Below are 13,762 nucleotides of genomic sequence, written 5' to 3' on the forward strand. Positions count from 1 at the left end.
ATTAGCCCAGCCCTATAAATATATGCAGTTTTATTATATTCTGAATGTGGCAAGGTTGTTCTTTATGCTACACAAAGACACTGTGATAACGACATTGTATTAATGACAAGTAATAATGGCTCTAGAAGCACTTAAGGTGACTTACATTTTCACATGCTCTATGTAATCTGGCAGTTCAATAACACTGTATACATGTTGGCATTAGACACTACTGACTTTATTTGGGTAAGCATTTGGCAAAAAAGTAAATACTTTTTTTTAATAATTTTTATATTTATGTGGGTTGTTTTGAGCTCAGAAAAGAGGCCGAGGTTTAACCATAGCATCCTTAGAGAGACTACCACTGGAGCGGGACAGGGGCACAGTTTGAGTAGGGCCCCTCCACTTGTTGTAGTTGAAGTTGGGGGTGAATCCCGTTCGGTTGTTCTGAGGTGGGAAGAAGCTGGGGAAGTGAACGGGAGGCAGGACGAGCACCACAGGCTTCAGCACCTCCTGAGGAACTCTGCGGGGACGGACAACTGGGGTCAGCGGGGTAGAAGGAGGAGCGGCAGGAGTCAGGGTGGTGGTGGAAGTTGTAATGTTGAATACGGGGGTGATGCTTTTCTTGCTGGTGCTGTTTTCTAGTTTGGAGGAAGAGAAGGAGCTGGACTCAGTGTTCTTTGAGGCCCGCAAGCGCACTGCTTTGGCTGTTCCTGAAGGACAAAGACAATGAGATAGAGGTTGGAGGTAGGGCACCGGACCAAAGCATTGAGAGCATTAGATATTGAACTACTTCTGTTTAAACCAAACTGTATTCAGTGTTACTCCTCTTAGCCAGGAATAGAGAAGATTGATACCACTAGCGGTAACAAATAAGCATATAATTATAAAATGTCTCCAGCCGTATGTACCCCTTGAAATATAGGACTGAAATACCCACCTTGTGTAGACTGCCGCCTGTTAGTAAATTCCTGATGTCCACACAAAGTAGTGCTGTTGCTGCCCTTTGTCTCTTGGTTTTTGGATTGAATACTAACAGAGAGGTTGGGCTGAGAGTTGCGAGCATGGGTTGTTTTAGTCATCCTGATGGTATGTCCATGCTGATCTTTTTTGGTTAGCTGGTGGTTGGAACCGATCCTGTCCAGTATGCCTTTGGCATTTGCCCTGTCAAGCACTTCGTGTGGTGCCTCTTTAACCACTGGCTCAGGCTGTTGAGAAGTGACAAAGCAATATATTTTATTTACTGACCAAATAATTGTAAGGTTGATGTACATGTATTGGTGAATGAAATATATTGTATACTGAAGCATAAAGCGAGCGCTCCAGGTACCATAAATGACTAAATTACTAAACTAACTGACAGGCCACCCAGACACTCCAGAATAAAGTAAAGAAATATTGTACATTCTTATAATGAAAAAGTAATGTAGAAATGTGTGCCGATACAGTGCTTTATCTGCCCTGTAATCATATATCCACATTATTAGATAGACTAAGCAAACCGTTTTCTGTGCCTGCTGTATTTCTGACTATTACAGCCCATTCCCGCAATGTATGTGTTTCACTTCCACCTGCACCTGCAAACATTCAGACCATTCCTGCCTGCATAATAGAGGTCCATTGATTTTGTCTCTTCTATTTTACTGTGTACTATTAATGAAGAGATGCATACCTGTCAGTAATAACATAGCGAAATCACGTTCTCCTCCTCTGCATTTAAACCTAACACAAAGTGTCAATAATCCCTTTACGGGTGAAGAAGAAGTGCTTTCTCTTTGAAACAGAGCTCACTTTGACCTGGGAGAAAGGAGCTGGTATGTCACCTCAACCAGAAGTGCCAGATTTGAACGTGGTGTAGTCTAATACTTTTGAACATTTGTAGTCCAATTCGTTTCCATCTCTGTCAGTAACAACTGATACATTTGTCAGACTTCCCCATCCTTTGTTTTTGTATTGTAATGAACTGCTTTGATCTTCATTTGTTATCTCCTTCCTTCAAGTTAACGCTAAATCCCGCAGTTTATTTTTTGACCACCCGCTCCCACAAGATTTGCAGTCCTCTATAATTTAATGCATACACTAAAAATACATTTGTTTACCGTATCAAAAAATAGAGAATTAGTGGTCTAGGTGCTGTACACCATATGTAATATTGGTAAAAGAGAGGAGAGGAGAGGAGAGGAGAGGAGAGAGCCACCATGTCCTTGCTGCTGGCTGCAGGGTCACCTGCTGTCTCAGCACCAGCCCACACAGCAGCCAACTGCTCTCCCCAACGCCTGAATTATTCACAAGCACAGTGTACACTATGGGGACATGCAGCCTGTGTGGGTTTATGTGTGTATTTTGTTTTTAAGTGCTTGCTTGTACTTTAATGCAAATGCGTATATGTGTGTTTGTATTTCTCTGTACACAGGTGTGTGTACGTGCATACTGTAAAGTGTGTATGTTATTACAAGGAGTGGGTATTTTGCACATGTGCGTGCACTGTGGTGATACGCTCTGTACACACAGGTAAACATGCTTCAGAAGCACCGCTGTAATGCAGTCTTTGGTGGACGCCCTGAACTTCATTGATGCTAACTCATACGGACAGGGGGCGCTGAATTATTCAACAGACGCTCTCCCTTGCCTCCCTTGCTTCCCCCTCACCCCTGTAAATCTCACTTCCTCTCCATCTTCACTAACCAACTATGCCATACTCTGTAAATTTCTCATTTCCTTCAACACTCTGCTGAACTTAGCTGCCACAGCGTACCCTGGAGCTGAACCCATACGGAGGTCAAAATCATTACTACCACTATATCTCGCAAACTACATCCAAATTCATGAGACTTATCCTAATCAATGAAGAAAATAAAGTCCAACTGAAAAGTGTAGGGATCTGGATCCCATTTTAATATTGTCTTAATTCGTCCTTCAGAGACTGGGATCTTTGAGAGGAAAGCCCACCTGTGATGTGCTCTGTTTCCTCTGGAAATTAGGCCAGCAACACATCACTTGACTGTGTTTATTGTTCCCAGCTGTTTCTGTATGGAGGCCTCATAAAGAACTTTACTGTGCACAGCTATGACAGTCAATGTAAGCCAGACAGCAGTCAAACACTTATATAATTGCTATTTTTATGGCGCTTTTCAGAGTGCCACAATAACTTTTGATTAGCTGAGTTTATTAGACATAGGGAGGAAAAAATCCTGTTTGAGGCACCATTACAGCAGTTTGATTATCTTTTCATTCCTATCTGTGGAGGTATAAAACATGATGGATGGCTGGAGAGGAACAGAAACTACAGTGCGAGAGAGCTCCGTCACACCCGGTGGGGTTAAGATGGCTTAATAAGCGTAAGAGTAGATTTCATAATGTGGGGAGAGTATGTTGTCGATTATGAGGATGTGGGGATCCCAGTCACACAGACTCGATGAGAGTTGCTGATGCACCTTTACCAAGCCTGTAGATCCTCTGCAACACACTGCACTTACAGCTGGTTAGAGCTGGACCTACTTCCTGTAACAGTCTTACTGTCTCACTTAACAACCACCAATGAAAATAATAAAGAGTTAGAGGAGGAGAGAGGTTTAGACAGAGAGAGAGAGAGAGACAGGTGATAGTATAAAGGAGAGAGGGTCAGTTTAGCTGAAGTAGGAAAACAGAAAGAGAAACTTAATTAAGTAATGAAAGCCTGACAGAGAGAGCTACAGCGACAGAGTGCATCCCAACAGACCTTTTTCACAGCAGCCATTTTGACATGAAATATTAAGGTAAACACTGGTGATACTAATTAGGGTTCTGTCCCATTTAGTTTAGCAGAGTCTTTCCAGTGAACCACCATGCAAAATAGCAGCACCCTGACTCTGTTTGACCTAAATAGAACAGAATCTTAATTAATATCATAGGTAACAGCTGTGTTTACCCTACAATTTTATGTGGAAATGACGGCTGTAAAAGAAGTCTATTAGTGTTCATAAAAGAGCCAGGAAGCTTCTTTCAGGCATGGACTTTGTTGAAACTGTTAAACTCAAGAGTGTAGAGTGTAGTTAATAAACACCTTCACAGACATATTCACACACAAACAGATCCAGTTTCCATGCAGTGCAATGCCCTGAAGCTAACATCAACTCACTCTCTCACGCTTCTGATCCTGTAATTTCATCCTGATCCTGATTTCTATTTCTAAACCATTTTGGCATTCATTCACACTCTTTCTGCCACCTTCTCCTCCTACGTCTCGCTCTTTCTGATTCTTCTAATTAGGCTCTGATGACATTCTCATTTCTTCTAGCAGCCTGAACTCTTCACTCCTCTACCTTTTTTCTGTTTTAAGGGTTTGAACAAGTACCTGTCACAGCCTGTGATGCTCATTTTCACCTGATTTCATCTTCAGTAGCCTAGTTCCCTGCTTCTCCTTTCTTCCCAAACAAATAGACATTCAAAGGGCCCTGTTTCTACACTTAAAAGACAAACATGCTTCAGTGTGTGATCATGGATGAATTGTTTCTGACAGATAGCAGGCAGCACAGGATACCTGCTTCATCATAATTCCCACACTTGTCTTAAAGCTCACCAATCAAACTTCTCTCTGCTGTGTCTGCGTCTGTGTGTCATGAGAGAGCCAACTGCGAGATTAGCTTTTGAGCTCAGAAGAAAGCAAGTGAAGTATAATGGAGTTCCTCAGCAGTCATAAGGGATGAGTCAATGTTTAACTTCAGGTTTCACTGTACCGTATTTATATGTGTATATAGTTTGTATGCATATAAGAAATTATACTAAAATAAATATGTTCTATTTCAAACACTCTGAATACTGAACACTCACACAATGAACAGCCAGCCAAATAACACTTTGGTATCACACTGGGAAAGCCAATGGTTAGGTCCAAGGCTAATGTCGGATCTTTCCTGACATTGAAAACCAGACAGCTTGCCAGGGCCAGATGCTAAATGAGCTAAATTTATCACTGCCTGTCTCTTTGGCTGCCCCAGCTGAAAGGAGCAGCAGCAGTCGACTGGTGGAGCAACTTTTTGAAGTTACAATAGATTATGTTCAAGAAGTAAAATGATCATATAGAGCATCTTGAGGAAGAAGATCTTGACTTTGCATTGTAAGAGAAACGTTGGACGTTCTGCCAATCCTTTCTTGTCAGCTCCTCAAAAATGTTTATATTGGCTTCAACATTGAGTCATGGTGGTCACTACCATGACTAATAAAATATAAAAAATTGACCCTAGACTTCCTGTGGTAGATAAGTCTAGTGTTGAGAGAAATAATAAAGTAAATATCGAGGATGCAGATATCATGCTGTCTTTGTGAATTCACTGGGGTTAACCACTGCTTTGCTTTGTGAGCTTTCTGTTTATGTGATGCTGACCTCTCTGTGGAGAACAGCCAGGAAGCAGCCATTGCTCTCTTCAGAGGGCTCCAACATGAAGAAGGGATCTGTTTCCTCTGGGCCCTCTGCATGATGAGGAATGCTGAACGGGGATGGACTAAGCCTGGATGAAACACACACAGAAAAATAAAGTATACAAAATTACACATATGGACAGCTGCTTAAAATACAACAGTAAGTAAATGCATATAAATCCACCAGTTATCTAGGTAAAGCCAGTGCGATCTATACCAGTAATATAATGTGTGTTTTATTTATGATAGCCTGAGGCTTTGCTAGCACGCCAGGCCAGCATACTGCAGTCAGGAGTTAAGTCTACAGGAATGATACAACTTCAAAAGTCTTAAGTTCTTCAAACCACACAAACACACACACACACAAAACATACAAAGTATGCCTACGCCAAGCTGTCTGAAAATCTTTTTTCCTGCCCTTTTCACAGCACTTAGACACATAAAATGGAACCTTTGATTATATTTTCACTGGATCTCCTTCAGTTCCTGCCTGAGGTGTGCTGAGACTTTGACAGAAGCCTGTCTGAAGGGAGACGGACAAACAACCCAGCAAGGCTGACAGACAGCGAGGCAAACAGGCAAAGAAAGACAATGACAAAGACAGACGCACAAAGTGTACCAGGGTACTGAGGTACAGAGACTGAGGCTGACCTGAAGTTAACTTGTTTTGGATCCCCCTCCTGCTCTGAGTAGGCATTGGCTTGCTCCAGAGCTCTGCTCACCACCTCAGCATTCTCCTCTGGGTATGACGAACAGGTAGAGTATACCACTGCCAAAACCTTTGGGACTATACAAAAAATGTGTGCATTAAAGCAACAGTATGTACGTTTAAAATACCTTAAAATAACACTTTCAAAATTATTTTGATGCTACACTAACTTTAAATAGGGTGAACAGGGCCTCGGCTAATTATTTAAAGACAATTATAATAAAGCTGCTTCACTGACATGAGACCAGATCCATAAACAACAAACTAATTTCATGTTCAATTAAAGCAAGAAGACAGACACATACTTTCAGTTTAAAAGTTTCTTCTTCTCTTTCTATGACAATTAAATTTGATTATTCAAACTGAGCCATCCTCCTCATCAAGCGCTTCCTTTGAAGAAATGTCTCTTTAATATTAATTTCTTTGCGCTGTTTACGTATGTACATGGCTCATCTTACTCAACTGCTGCTGGCTTGTAGATTTGTGAAGCTATCGGCCGTTTGATTTCCTTCATTTGAGCTTTGATTTCTTTCTTGCTCACTAATTATAGCCCGACAGAAACAATTAACACTGAGCTGATAACAAATAAAACCTGCTCGGATGTGGCAAATCGGCTCCAAACAAATGTGAAATATTGCTTCTGAGGAAGTGGAACTGAGTTAAAAAGACGAGAGGACTGAGGCGTGACGCAGAAACATTTATCATTCAGGTGTCCTGTTCTACAGCACACCCACCTCACAGCTGGGACATTAAACGCTATGGAGGTGCATCTGTGTGAGCATTTGTCTATGCGTGCGCCTAGAGACACTGAAATGAGACCATCGACTCAACCAAGGCAGGGCACTCGATACAAACCCACCATTAATTAACAGTCCTATTAGAAAGTATCTATACTGGCAAAAACGTAGACCAGGGCCGATCGATGGCGGTGTGATTAGAGGAGCTGGTTTTCATTGCCCCTAACAGAAAGACCCCACCTGCTCGATGAACATGACCCAGACCAACACAGAAAGAAGAGCGCTGAACAATACAAGACGGACTGAGGCTAATGACTGTAGATCATGGACACCGATTAACACGCTACTGAATGGGATAAAATACAACACGTAGAACACAACTGAGCAGAGCAGCAAGGACTGCAGAATATAACTGTGTTGTGTATAGAATAATAATAATAATAATAAGATGTAAGAACAGAATAAGATGTAAAGTAGGTCCATCTGTTATATTCAGCTCTACCGAATGTTTGCAATACAAAGCAGATCACTAATCAAGTGTTTAAAATATGCAAGGAATGCTGCAGCAGACTGTGTCTGACCGGCGCAGAGCAACATTAGCATTCCCAATTAAGACTCAGACGATCTCCCAGGGATACCACAGGCTTCATTCTAAAGGCACGCTAGATTAGATAATTAGGAAGTATAAACTACATTGTGTCAGAGAAGGTGAGAGGGGCTACGCGCTCCAGAGTGAGCTCGTATGGTGTCTGACTGTGTTTGTGTGTGTGCATGTCAAGATGAGAGCAGGTGGTTCGACACTCACACTTCAAGGCGTGATCAATATCCTTCCTCTGCTGAGCTACCAGAGCTTCCAGTTTGCTCTGGGCTATGGAGCCCTGTGATAAGTCCTGCAGCAGGTCTGTGTCTGAGAAAACGAAGAAGTATTTCAACAGAGAAAAATCTCTGTTTTATTAACTGAGATAACAAGTTATAAGTTATATAAGAGTTATATATAAGCAACTCTATTATAAATAACCTCCACATAAGAAGATGGAAGGGCTTGAACGTTTAGGATGTGCAGCCTACGAGAGGATTGTGAGTGGATCATCAGTAATTATGTTTAAAACATCAAACATAGTGATGAAATGGAATTTTTTATTCACAGTAATGCTCCTCATCTTCTGTTTAAACACAAAAAAAGAAGTAATGGGGACTCTTAGAAATTTTTCTGTTATATATTTATGGATTAAATCACGGCTTAGTAGATTTTTTTTCTTTAAACCTAAAATACCACTGTAGCTACAAAACGTTTAGATTTATCGACTTTTTTGAACATATGAAAGTGGTAGAACTACACAGGGTTAGGGATTTGCATAATTTGCCTTTGTACCTCCATTCTCTTGCAGTATGAATTCAACCGGGTTGCTGACTGCAGACACAGAACACTTGGGGGTTAAGAGGATGACGCGCACCTTCTGAAGTCGCTTGTCACTGCCGTCCAAAGACTGGAAGTCCTCTGGTATCAGCTTCACGTCTGAGAAGAATGCACATAATTTAATTATAACCACAAACACACATTTACTCAATGCTTAAAATCTGTTCACAAAGTCCCACTATATTTCTTTGTAGAAAAATACCTTGCCTGAGGGCGTCTCTTGTAATTACAAAAATGGCAGCTTCGTCACATGTGCCTAATTGTTTCCCTAATGACTTGCTGAGAAGGCAGCCACAATCAGCATATGATATTTACTCACAGCTCAGAATCACTGTCTGGTAAGAGTCTGAGAATTTGCTGACAAAAAAACAACTGGCAATAATTTCTTTTGTTCCGATTGTTGGCGCTCTGTCTAAATATCCTAAATCTTTGTTGTAATTGGTCAGCTCATGAAACATTTGTCACATTTGTTAAAATTTAGTCACTTCACTTTAAGTGTCCATTTGCTAAAAAATAGCAGTTTGAAGAAATAATGGACCAGTGTGACCAGTTTCCCATTCTCTCTTATAAATGAAAGACACATAAAGACAAAGAAGTCATGAAAACAAGGACAGTAAATAGACATCTGGGTTGTCTACTTCCATATCTGTCTGTCTCCTTTTTTCCCTCTCATACTAAACACAGTTGCACCCATGGACACATCCATTTTATGCCTACTCTTGCAGCCCATGGCAGTCACAGCCTGCTGTAACTCCTCCCTCTGAGCGTCTGTACGATCGCTGACACAAACGTAGAGTGTAGGCTGGTTGTTGCCCTCGGCTTTATGTTTCTCTGCAATTAGGGAGGCAGTGTGGGAGACAGTGAGGCCGGAGAAGCAGCCCACCATAAGAACACCTCCTTCCTCTGGCAGCAGGGAGCATACTGCATTTGGGCCCAGGCTGCAAGATTTATCCTACAGACACATTGAGCAAAAAGCATTAGTTCGATAAAGAGACCAACAGACTGATTTCTAGATTCAGGTTCAGGTAGATACACCCTGGAAACTAATGAGACAAGGATAAGAGAAAGTAGGAGGGTAAGTTGCACCGTATGAGAGCAGTAAATAGAATTGAGGTGGGAATTGATGAGAGAGGAGAGGGAGTTTGGAGCAGATGTTGCAAAGCAGGTACTGAGGGCAAGAGGAGCAAAAGAGGAATACAAAGGAAGAAGGAGAGTAACAGTGCAGTCAGATTACAAGAGAGATGTCCTTCAATCAATGGGGTCCCCTCTGGAAATAGTGCTGAAAGTATCCCTGAGGAACCACTGGGCTGGCTTGAGTTTCTGTACTTAGTATCACAGGGTTTGTCAGGAAAGACAAACCAGGGTGGGGAAGAACAAGGACATTTGGAAAGACAGAGGAGAGAAAGTGTGATGGAGGCTCATAAAATGGAGAGAAGGAGAGATGATTAATTAGGCAGCGGTGTTGAATATTTGATTGAATTTGGCTGCAAAATCTGATTTAATTGTGTTGTGGTGCTGTGTGCTGCTTGCAGTTTGTATGGCAGCTTGACTTTAATGGAAGAGAAATTAAATGATTAAACTGCTCTCCCCCTCCCAGACCGGAGAATTCTTTATGGCACGAGGTGAAATATGAGAAGCAGTGGTGTGAAATATTTGTATCTGCGCAAACTAATCTTAGTTGGCATAAGGGATCTCAGTCTTATAATCAGTTCGAGCAAGTCCATTACCAAAGTGAAATCATGAATATCAGAGAAGATTGATGGGGCTCAGCAGATTTCCACAGCTATGTTAAAGTCTACAGGGAGAACGCTGCTCCTGTAAGGAACCTCCTATCTCTCTCTCTCTCTACGTGCAGCTTGTACCTGGATGATGAGTTTGTGGTCGCTAAGCAGCTTGGTGGAGTACAGCTGAGCCTTCAGCTGAGCAGGGAATACCAGTATATCCCCGCAGTGGGGATCCTGGCAGAAGGTCTGGCCCTCCAGCTGCCCAATCGATTTCACCTGCGAGAAGCCCGCACTCTTCAGCACACTTAGGACCTCATCAAGGCTAGAAACAAAGGAGAGGAGGGGGGGAAGAGAGAGATTAGAGGAAGCCCAAGAGAAGGGATGAGGGAAGGGGGGAAGAAGGTGAGAGGTAGAAGAAAGAGGAAGACTGTCATCATAGATAATAATAGTGTGTAGAATTGCTATGTGGCCTTTTACAAGACTTAGAAATAAAATGTGCTATAAAAGCCATTTAGGGTACACACATGCTCACACACATGCACACGCACACACACACACACACACACAACTAGTCCCAACAGGTGACCTTAACAGTCCCAGAGCTTTGCTGAGGGTTGTTGCTGATTGAATCTGTCCACAGCAGCAGGATTTACACCTAACCGAATCAGCCTGTCAGGGCGCGTGCAAGAACACATATTAGAACACACACACACACACACACACACACACACAGACACACACACACAGGGGTTTAATTGGATGTCAGCCGGGCACCTGGCCTATAAAACATTAGGCAGCCCCCCAAGTTAAAGGTCTGTGTGTAGATGTAATAGTGTGTGTGTGTAGAGGCTAGCACACACTCTATACATGCTTACAGTGCATTCCTGTGTTCCTGTACAGGTGTGCAGGTACAGGGGTTAGTTACCTGCTTCTGTGTGTGTGAGTGAGTGAGTGAGTGAGTGGTCTATGTATGTAGATGCTCAGCTGACCTGCTCTTCAGCATGTTGATCCATGCGTAAAGCAGAAGGCTGCTTGATCGCTCCTGCATGGTCTTCACACTCTCCGGCAAGATACACTCAATGGACAAGAGATCATGTTTGATCCTGCAGCGGGCCAAAGAGGCTGCCAGCTTGGTTTTAAACCTAAACAAAACACATACAAAAGAAAAATATGTATATCTATATCTATTTGTACTCCCTTTTATAATTCCACTTCAAGTTTTTTGTCATTATTTTATTTATTTGTCCTCACCTGAGGAGGTAGTTCTCGACATCTCGAACTTCCCGTATGATCTCCTCGTCCCCCTGGCGTTCCCGTGGGAGGAACTTTCTGTCCTGGAAGTCATAGAGCATGACACCAACGAGGCTCATCTGATCCTGTGGCTGGAGCATAAGAACAAGAACATACAGTTAATTGGTGATTTCTGTTTTAACAAAAGAATAAAGAAAAGGGAGGAACAAGGATAGAGACAATAGACAAACTGAAAAACATAACTTTTTTTAAGCTTTTATTGGTGTTTTATGCCTCAAAGGTCAGCTGCTTATGGTACATACTGTATCTACAACACTATCTGACATTGTTTGATTCAGTGTACTGGCAATTGCTCTATTTTGGTTACCTAATGACTTAATTATCCAGTTTGCAGAAACTAACACACACAGTTGCTCAAGGATGTCCTGCCATGACCCGACTGCTGCCACTTAATTAAACATCGGAGGAAGCCTGAGTTACGTCTCTACCTCTCCTCCTCTTCAATTATCTCCATCCCTTCAGCTCCCTACCCTCTCTCTCTCTCTCTCTCTCTCTCCCTCTCCCTCTCCCCCTCTCTGTCCCTAAGGGTGGGAGGGCACCAGCCGCACTAGTGGCAGATGGCGTTCCACGGCTGCAACAGCTTGCAACACCCTCACGACTGGGCTAATGGGCCGAGAAGCTCGAGCGCCACGAGGGTTTATGCGGCAGCTAAGGAATTAGCCAACACTTATTATTCATTCCAGGGGCTATTCATTTCATTTTTGGAAAGGTCGGTTTCAGAAACAGGTTGTGGCCCTCCACTTCTCTCTCATCTCTCTACCTCAATTTCCACTTGCTCTTTACCAAGGTTAAACCCTTGGGTCTGGGGAAATTCCCAGTCATTAAGTTGCCTGGCAACTGTGTCTCATGGTGGGAAGACTGGCCAACAGTAAACATGCCGACTGTGTTTGGTTACTGCAGATGCAGGTCGGTGACATAAGAAATGGACTTGAGCTCACTTTACTTCGACTCATTTTCAATTTCATCACATGAACACAAACTGGATTTAAAAATATTGTTAGTGTTAATGCTGCTAAAAAGTACAGGCTAAACTTGGCTAATGATAAAATTCAATCAAGTATTATGAGAAGATAAGACATAAACATGTTCCACTGATGAGTTCGCAGTTGATTTGTTGATTTTTAACATTAGAGAGAGAGAAAACTACAATGTAAACTATTTTCAAGTAGATAGGAGATGTAATTAAAGTTTTATAAGGCTCATTTTACAGCACTCACATCTACTTTGTCACTCAGACTCGTGGACTCATGTCTGTCCTCCACAGGATTTAAGCTTAATTTTCTCTCTCCGCTGTGATCAAATGCGTTTAGGGCTTTTTCAGGACGCAAGTCTATCAAAATCTTCATTCTGTCCCCCCAAAACCCTCACGTACCGCCCTTTTTTAAGCCCGCCTATTCCCTCTTTCTCCTCTCTCTATCAAGGTTGAACTTTATAGATGCCGGCAGTGTAAAAGGAGGTGAGAGTGAGTTCTAAAGACTGTCTCATTGTGTCGGGGCTTTATTGTCTCGCCAGAGGGACGCAGAGTAACGACCTGCCACCAACACATAGGGAGACCCATTCATTTCACCCAGGGCCATATTTCACGAGGCTACAGTGTGAATGTACTGTATGAGTCGGAGTGCGGATTGCTTTGCAAACACAATTCACGTGTATTAATGTCTGTATATATTTGCGCCCTCACTGAAGTAGACATTAGTTGTCTGCAATCTGTATACTCGGTGACAGCTTTGTTTTGTGTTTTCACATTCACCACCTCTTGCTTTCATTACTCTTCTTCTCTACCAGCTTTGTGCACGCAGACTGGCTTTGTGCATGTTTTATCACCATCCAGACTGTTAGGGAAGAACGCTAGAGCAGCCCGCCTCTTTCCACAGCTCCTTTTATGTGGAATGTTAAAAGTAGGGCAAAAGCACATGCCAATCTCCACCAGAGGATACCTCTTCATTTGAGTAGCAGAGTGTTTTTCTTCTGTCTAACAGCCGCTGGTTCACAGAGAATGTGCAGGGAATCTTTGTTTGTTTCACGCCTACATCGCAAAGCCTTAGTATGACTAATAACATTCAGCGCACTGGTTCGAGGACATATATAGGATGGACACCGTGCAGAATAAAAACAGCCCCTAGGTTGCTACGGCGTTTTGATTTCATCATTAATTAAAGGGGTTTTTTGTTTGAGAAAAGCAATAAACAAAAAGGCACATTCTGCCACGTAGTACCTTTGAGATGTGCTACTCCACAGGGAGCGATTGTCGCTGATTAGGGTAGGGAATATAAAAGAAGAGGTGCTTTGTGAGTTGATGAAAGGAGTTTATCAGTGTAATACATCAATATTGCTGGTCTGATGAGAGGTCTAGAGACAGAACAAAGACCAAGTGGAGTATTACAGGCATGACATGAATATTGGAGAGCACTGAGCGAAGCGCTGTCAAAAGAAACAGCACGAGGTAAACAAAGCTATAAACAAAGGAACAGCATGGTAAACTCCTAAA

General features: G+C 42.4%; 1 protein-coding gene across 2 annotated transcripts in view; it reads right to left on the bottom strand.

Moving 5' to 3' along the window:
- Window positions 1-195: 195 nt before the first annotated feature.
- The window catches only part of LOC118333203 (putative methyltransferase NSUN7), a 19,203-nt gene continuing 5,636 nt past the window's right edge, over window positions 196-13,762 (bottom strand). The window contains exons 4-13 of one of the 2 annotated variants that reach the window (XM_035668746.1): window positions 11,215-11,345; window positions 10,953-11,105; window positions 10,102-10,285; window positions 8,957-9,191; window positions 8,195-8,338; window positions 7,628-7,729; window positions 6,028-6,163; window positions 5,342-5,465; window positions 920-1,187; window positions 196-692 (exon numbers count right to left, since the gene is read on the bottom strand). In XM_035668746.1, coding sequence (XP_035524639.1) covers window positions 295-692; window positions 920-1,187; window positions 5,342-5,465; window positions 6,028-6,163; window positions 7,628-7,729; window positions 8,195-8,338; window positions 8,957-9,191; window positions 10,102-10,285; window positions 10,953-11,105; window positions 11,215-11,345 — 1,875 coding nt within the window. In that variant the 3' untranslated portion in view covers window positions 196-294. The remainder of the gene's footprint in view (window positions 693-919; window positions 1,188-5,341; window positions 5,466-6,027; window positions 6,164-7,627; window positions 7,730-8,194; window positions 8,339-8,956; window positions 9,192-10,101; window positions 10,286-10,952; window positions 11,106-11,214; window positions 11,346-13,762) is intronic. The other variant, XM_035668748.1, reaches the window with a different exon arrangement.

This window comes from Morone saxatilis, unplaced genomic scaffold, assembly GCF_004916995.1.
Source record: "Morone saxatilis isolate NCDOM2014 unplaced genomic scaffold, NCSU_SB_2.0 Contig22, whole genome shotgun sequence".
Taxonomy (NCBI): Eukaryota; Metazoa; Chordata; class Actinopteri; family Moronidae; genus Morone; species Morone saxatilis.